Here is an 8,114-nt window from a genome sequence, read left to right as displayed (position 1 = left end):
TTTCTGTCCTGAAACTGAGATGTGCATGGTATATGATATGAACTGATGCTTTTTGATAAAACTAGACTATATTCGGTGTAGCATTACTGAGGCTACGTGGCCTTTCGGGTCCGAGTGCCAAACTATTTTTGGCTTAATTTCAAGAACAAAGGACAAACTTAAGCTTGGTGTTGAGCACTGAAGTGAGCAGTCCCTTATCCCTACCTTCTCCTGTGTCATCTCTTGTATGGCTTAGCTGACCCACAGATCTGGAAGGCAAATTAACATTTGCTATTGTGCAATCAAAAAGGCAAATTCCTGCACTGTACTTGTCTACAGTGCAAAGAAGGTAAGTAAATATGAATTCCTCCAGTGTTGTGAGTAGTCATTTCCCCACACACCGTCCCCCTCCAAATTAGACCTTTTTCTCTGACGCATCTAGTTGCCTTCTACTCACCAGCAAGGTCATGAACAACCATGAAAAAAAACCTCAGAGACAGCATCTGGCCTTCATTTTGCACAGCTTGTAGGTATTCTTTGCTTCTTGACTGTAGTCATAGTTTAAGGTTAGAACATTTTCCTGAACTGCATATTGTTACTGACTTTTTTGTACAACACCTTTACACTTCTCAGATGCTGTCCTAATGAATACCAACTACCATAGAGCAAGAAAGAGGCCAACAGTTTTCTCCTCCAGAAAACAGATGCAATCAGATAATGCTCTTCACACAGCTTATACTTTAAATACACATATAGTTTGTTGCTGTGGTTATATTGTCAAAAATCCTTTGACCCACACCTTCCATGGGTCTGAAGAGTAGTCAAAGTTAAGCAGAGGAGATTCCTTTCTTTCAGTTCTTGTAAGTTTATGCACCGATGTTTGCTTACATTCCTCAGGCACATTTACCGAAAAAGAGGCAATGCCTAAGGAATGTCCTAACATCCTTGCCCACACGAAGTAGTTCCCTCATTCACAAGTAAACTCTGCTGAAGTTTTCTGGGATTGCTTACAAAGGGCGATACAGCTCAACATGGCCATAAAGCTTTATGACTTTACTTCTTACAAAAGATGTAGTCTTTCATCTCAGGTCTAGTTCTCAGAAATTGCCAGTGCTCTGGGAGCAACATGACTTGTCTGAGCAGAGATCACACAGAACAACAAGGGCCTGATTCTTATTTTAGACAATGACTTAAAGCTGTGATCCTGCCAAATCTCCTATATATATATATCACCCATTCCATGTGCCCCAAGCCTTGAAGAGGCTGATTCTGCAGTTTCACTCATGCAAAACTCCCACAGGAGAGGGCTGAAGGACAGCAGCATTGAACTCCCATCCTAGCTAAGTTGTACTGTTCGATATTTCAATAACCAACCAATAGTGGTACTGTTCAGAAAATTGGTTTCGAAAATAAAACATTAACTTCTCATTTTAGACTGACAGAAAATTTTCTTCATGGTGAAATGAGCAAATGAACAGTTAAAGATCAAGTGCTTGTTGTTAAAATCAATATGGCTTCATAGTAACGTTTTGTTCTTCCACAACAGTAAAGAGTGTTTCAACCAGCTCGCCAGATGTGACCAAAGGCACAACTGGACACCTTTGAAACACAAAATATCTTCTCCCTTTTTCTTAAGCAAAAGCTGCGTTGACTGTTTTTTTCCTGTACATGCTATTAGCCAACTTACAGTGGAGGCACAACCAGTGTGAGTAGCAGAGCCGATAACTTTTATGAAAAGTTAACACCACACAATATCTTACAAACAAATTCCAGTCTTCAGCTATTACAAGTAATAAGAGAACACTGCAATTAAAAAAATAAGTCAGCCCCATTTTACTTCCTTGTAGCATATTTAGTAGTTACATTTAAAACAATTTTTATAGAAATCCTCTGTATTCACTAATTTAGAGGGGAAATGCATTTAAAAGGGGTGTACACTGCACATCTTTATTGATGAATATTACTTTTTATCTAGCTCAGAAGAAACAAGATCCTCTTGAGGCACTGAATCAGATAAGTAACTGTGATCAGAAATAAATTAAAACCACAGAAAATGCACTGTTTTTAAGTATGTTGCTGGACATAGATGTTCAGTATCTGCATCAATTCCTTTCAAACATTTGGAAATCCAAAACAAAAATAGAAGCATTATTTTCTTTATGTTTATAATGACCACAGAATAATTTTATAGCAAACAAATTACTTTTAAGGCACATCAGTCATTCCATATACACTTCACCTCCACTAAAATCTGTCTGTCAAATTTCATTTCCATAGAATCCTTGAATTCTACATGGAAAAATAAAGGGGAAGGATTGTTTACAGGCAACAAATCTCATTTCAAAAGCAGTGCAACAGTGAAACTGCTGTGTGTCTGCAGACTGGGAAACCACCCTAAATGAGCACTAAGTGACAAAAGCACACCTTTATCTTTATAGGAATGGGTATCTCTAATGAAGCCATCCAGTAGCTCAGAGGTAGTAGCTATGTACCGTATGTTGCTTTGGTTGCTCTGGCAATTATATAGTTTCTTCAGATTAAACAAACCTGAACTTTTTAGCTACATCATTACCTACAAATAATATAATCTTGTTTCACCTTTTCTTGATGTAACTTCAAAAAGAATTCTCCATTTTGCAAAAGAGAAAATGGCTTGTAATTTCCTCCTCTCTGTTGCTACTTTTTCTCATATTTATCTGTCTCAGGTAAGTACTTGTACCAGACCATTGTTATTTACAAAGGGATGCTCTGAAAATAAGTCTTACATCCTTTCTTTAAGTGCAAGTATTTAAACAAAGCTCAAATCTTTCCACAAGCCTTATTTCAAGAAAGGCTCCAATAAGTTACGGACTTAAGACTTTGAAAATGCCCCAGTTGTTTCTTTAATGAAATCAAGCAAACTTCTAACGCATTTGGTGCAATCATCTAACCCTTACTTCAGCAGAGCTCTCACTTGAGTTGGCCCTGAAGTTCATTGTCTATTGAATTATCATCTGAATCTTAGCCACCAACAACCTCCTTTTCCAGGGTTAAGTGAACCAAAGGCTTATTATGAAAAAACTGATGAAACAAAGTAACTGGTCTATCATTTCTCGTTATGCCATAGAGATTTCAAGAGAAGATTGGCTACAGACACCTTTCAGAGGGAGTAAAGAAGGGGGTATCTAATGATTCGCAGGTATAGATTCAATTTAGCTGTTTCAAGAAGCCTGCCATATAAGAATAGATTTTTTTCTATTTTTCAAAGAGCTGTTTACTATGGAAATGGTCATTTGAGGCAGATGCCAAACCCTGCTGCCTAAGGAAGGGGTGATACACATAAAACTGAGCAATATTTACCCCACAAACAGAATACACACCTTGCAGCAGCACAACTGGAGAAGGGATGTAAATGCTGATCTGAGTCTCACACTCAGTATTTGGTGGCGAATGTACAGAGAGCAGTCCCTGTCTCATTCTCTTCATTACAGTTTATGACATTTTATAAACCCACGGGAAATACAGTTAGCTTTAATAACTATTCAAACTCTTCTTCCCTCTTCTCTCCCCCCCAACAAAATCCTCTGAAATCATAAACTAGAAATGCAAACAGGAAAAGGGAAAGCAACATGAATATTAAAGGCTTGGAACAGCTGCACCTTCTTTTGAGATTTGGTCACATACACCACTGACAATCTGCAAGGTATGCTTCTCATTAAAAAAATAAATATAAAGGATCTAAGACTGTAAATACAAAGGATTTAAAGACCTTAATGGTGTGGTGATTGCTCTTCCTATGGAAATCTGCATAGCAGCCTGCCTCCAACTGCCTGTCTGAGAACCAGAGCAGCACACATCCAGCCCCTGAGATAAGCCTTTTGAGTGGGACCTAAAAAGAAGGGGCAAAAAGTTCCCCAGGGCACATGCAAGTTGAGCTGGTTAGAAATTTTTTTTTTTTTCTTTTAAATCATTCTTTTAAATGTTAGGTGACTTCACAAAAATGATTTTTTTTTTTCTCACTACCTGCTTCAGGACAGCAAGGTGCTTAGGCCACTGGTCTGAGAGGGATGGAGGAGGAATTTACTGCCTGGCAAACCAACAGGGGGAAATAAGGTCATGGGGTGCATGTGTTGTTTTTCAAATTTAATTAAAACGTCTGAGATTCCCAGGTTTGTCCCACTGACAAATCAAAAATTACAGGAAGACAGGAACAAATCTTTCCCATCCAGCTCCGTATGCAGGGATCCCTCCAAAGAAAAAGAAAACACCATGCTTTCTGTTTGACTTGAGCCCTGTGTAAAATCATCATTCAGAAGGTTTTAACAGTACAAAGGTTTATTTAGAAAAGAGTTTGGATTGTTCTTTAGGGTTTTTTTGGCAAACATTTAAATCCTTTCATAACTCCAAAGACTGTCAATGCCTGGTACTTTGCACTTTCTTTCCCCACATAAGCAGTAAAAGCCAATTTCTTACTGGGAGGAGCCCACCACAGGCCCCAGCTGCTCTATTTATAAATACTCAAATCTCCACCACCACTGCCACTTAATCCTTTCCTTTTGACATCTCTGCTTGTTTTCCAGCAAAATCACAGAGCCCATAAAAGCTCACTGCCTCCCAAATTGTGTCTCAGCCTATTTTCCTCTGTGAACTCCCCATGCCGCCCGTCAGGGTTCAAAGACAATCACTCCCCTCCCCGTTTACTCATCACACTCCAGCACTGCTCCTCCAGCACTGTGTCACCATTCTGTACCACGGTGAATGCCCTCAGCTTCCCCGACACTATCCCTGTACCCCACAGCATCACTCTGCGCCACCGAGGGGGCGAGCCCTCTTCCTTTTCTCTAAGCCCAAACCCCATGTTCTCTTCCCTCCCTTCTTTTTCAGCATAGAGCCTTCTCCTTCTCTAACTCCACTGCTGTTCAAGGTAAATCCATCCCTCCAGCTCACTGCCGGAAGTTCTTCTTCTTCTTCTTAAAGAGAATGTGTTTAAAGGACCTGCGGAAGTCCTGGTTGAAGATAGTGTAGATGACTGGGTTGAGGGAGCTATTGCAATACCCAATCCAGAAGAAGAACTTGAAGAGAGTCTCAGGGACTTCGCATGCCTCCCGGCAAATGCCATAGAGGCTGTAGCTGAAGAAGAAAGGGAACCAGCAAACTACAAAGACCCCCATGACCACGGCCAGCACAAAAGTGAAGCGTTTCTCCCGGGCCTGGGTGACTTTCTTACGGCAGATGCTGCTACGCTTCCGGCGACGGCGATATGAGAAGAACTGCATGGAGCGATTGCTAGAGCGGGACAGACGGCTACTCGAGTGCTTGGAGGAATATGAGTAGGAGAAGGACTGGCTCTTGCTGCTTTTGCGGGGATGCTCCTCCCGGCTCCGCCTCCGTCTGCTCTCTGAGGTGCTGCTCTCCTCCAGCTCAATGTCCTCCAACTCAGAGGCTTTGCGCCAGTGGTGCACTGAATAATGTCCATTCTCTCCCAGCTGCATCCTCAGGGACGTGCAGCCGCCAGCAGCGCGGCTCAAGCCATTCTCAGTCTGCGAGGACCCCTCTGGCATCGTACGCTTCTCAGAGAGGGTCCTGGTCCTTAGCTTGGCCACACGGTAGATGCGGATATAGACCAATACCATGATGAGGCAGGGGGCAAAGAAAGAGCCAATGCAAGAAGAAAGGATGTACCATGTCTCATCATTGAGCTTGCACTGGGGAAAGCCATCTCCTTCAGGGTCCCGGTACATGGAGATCAATGGCGGGAAGGAGATGACGGCTGAAATGAGCCAGACAGTGAGGATGATGGCCTTGATCCGCCGGGGGGTCCGTTTGAGGTTGTACTCCACCGCCTGTGTGACTGACCAATACCTGTCGAGGCTGATGGCACACAGGTGGACGATGGAGGAGGTGCAGAAGAGCACATCCAGCGCCAGGTAAATGTTACACCAAGCCTTGCCGAAGTACCAGTAATTCATAAGCTCGTTGGCTAAGGAGAAAGGCATGACGAGGGTAGCCACCAGGATGTCCGCGCTGGCCAGGGACACCAGGAAGAGGTTCTGGGGGGCTCGCAGGGCCCGGCTGGTGAGCACAGCTATCACCACCAGCACGTTGCCCACGATGGTGAAGACGATGAGGAAGCCCACCACGGCCGCCAGGCTGGCCACCGCCGCCGGGGAGTAGGGGGAGGGCGGCTGCAGGAGGGCCGAGGAGGAGGGCGAGGAGGGGGGCAGCGCCAGGGACTCGTTGGGGGAGCCCAGGCTGGTGTTCACCACCAGCAGCAGATCCATGGTGGGTCTGCGGGGCGCCGGCGTCCTAGAGAGCCCCGCGGAGCCCCCGCCCCGCCGCGCCGCCCCGCCGCCGCCGCCGCCCCGCCGCCCTCATCGCCCCCCGCCAACCGCCCCGCCGCCCGGCTCCCGACGGCGGAGCCGCCCGCCTCGCCTCGCCCCGCCGTCCCTCAGGGCAGGGCCGGGTAGCGCCGCCCCGGCGCGGCACGGAGCGCCGCAGCGCTGCCTCCGTCCGGCCCCCGGCGAGGGGGCAGCGGGGCACGGCTGGCCCCCGCCGCCCGCCCGGTCATGCCCGGCTCAAGGCAGCCCGCGGCTCCGGAGAGGACACCGCCCGGCCAACGGGAGTCCCCGGCGGGAGCTGGATCCTCGCAGGGAGCGGGGTCCGAGGCGGCGGCAGCAGCAGCAGCAGCATCCAATCCCATGGAGAGCGGCCCCCGGCGCCCCCGCTCCGGCGGCGCGGCAGCGCGCTCTCGGCGAAGTCGCGGCTGCCCGGCGGCTCCGTCCTAGTCTTGCATCGCGCTCCCAATCGGCGGCGTGCCCCGCCGCCGCGCGCATGCTCAGTCCCGCCAGGTGAAGCCGCCGCGCCCGCCTCGGCGCAACACCCCAGCGGGCGGATGAACGCCCCGGGCGCTGCCGCCGGTTCTCCCGCGCCGGGAGCGGCGGAGCCGGACTGCCCTTTCTCTCCTCCCCGGCCCGCGGCGGCGGTCTCCCTCCGGGAGGGACGGTGCGCGCTACCGCGGCGCTTTCCGCCGCCCGGCGCAGCCTCCGGCGGCCGGGCGGGTGTTTCTCCTCGCCGCGGCGCAGCTCTGAGGGGAAGCGGCCCTGGCGGAGGCCGCCCCGGGCGGGCAGAAGTTGCCGATGCCATGAGGAGCGGCGCCGGGCTCGCCTCCCGGGAGCGCGGCGGCGGGGTGGGCGCCGCCTGTGGTGCCGGCCTCGGCCGCTAGGGGGCGGCCTTGCCCGCCCGCACGAGGCGGGCGGCCGTTACCGGCCGGCGGCGCCGCGCCGCCCTCGGGGGACCGCGGAGGGCGGCGGCGGCTCGGCTTGTGTGTGGGGACAGGCAGCGGCGTTTAAGCACAGATTTAGCGTCAGTGTTCGCCCGGACAAAGCCCGCTTCTCCGCCACTGGAAGCGGCTGCGAGCCCGCTCCAGCCAGTGCTGGCCTGGGAGGGGAGCAGGGGGAAGCTCTTTAGGCGTGTTTGGCTTTAGTCTGAAAGCGGGTAAACCTCTATAATATGGGGAGAAAAGCACTGAGGAAACTTAGAGTGGTATTTTCAATGTTCGGACTTTCAGACTTTTTCTGGAAGACACATGAGCGGTTGATGTTATCGGTGGCCAGGGGTAAGCGGTGCAGAAGGAGCGAGGCTGGCTCACTGCTCCTTCCCAGCAGAGGCAGGTGGATGGAGAGTGGGGTCGTGGGGTTTCCTCACTCCCTCCCGCTTACGTACCCGCTGTGAGGGGTCTGCGGGACACATCTTCAGAAGTCAGGGCCATTATAATGCCCCTTCAGCTGACCTTGCCCAGCGTAGGGTAGAAGAACATAGTTCAGCATAGCTCTGGTCTGTGGCGGTACGTGGTCCTGAGAAAAGCCATTGCCCTGTGCTGAAGAATATGTTCTCTCTTCCCAAGCCCCTTCCTGCACCTGCTCTCTCAACATATCCCAGTCCCCAGGTGCTCGTCCTGAGATTTCCTGTGGGACTCTGTGAGATTAGGGTAACAGCAAGGTAAAGAGAACAGACATATATGCAGTGCACCTCTTCTGCGAGCCCGTCCTGTTGCCTGGATTTTAGATTGCAAGTTCTTCAGAGAAAGGACTATCCCACTGCTCTGTTGCTGCGCTTGCTTTTCTTGTGCCACGCTGCAAAGAGCCTGTGCTTATAAA

General features: G+C 49.4%; 1 protein-coding gene across 1 annotated transcript; it reads right to left on the bottom strand.

Moving 5' to 3' along the window:
* Positions 1–1,685: 1,685 nt before the first annotated feature.
* ADRA2C (adrenoceptor alpha 2C) lies at positions 1,686–7,153 on the bottom strand. The gene has a single exon (XM_009506881.2). The coding sequence runs from the start codon at positions 6,237–6,239 to the stop codon at positions 4,902–4,904; it is 1,338 nt and encodes a 445-aa protein (XP_009505176.2). The 5' UTR covers positions 6,240–7,153; the 3' UTR covers positions 1,686–4,901.
* Positions 7,154–8,114: the final 961 nt, after the last annotated feature.

The sequence above is a fragment of the Phalacrocorax carbo genome, chromosome 4 (assembly GCF_963921805.1).
Source record: "Phalacrocorax carbo chromosome 4, bPhaCar2.1, whole genome shotgun sequence".
Lineage (NCBI taxonomy): Eukaryota > Metazoa > Chordata > Aves > Suliformes > Phalacrocoracidae > Phalacrocorax > Phalacrocorax carbo.
This window is presented reverse-complemented; position numbering and strand designations above follow the sequence as displayed.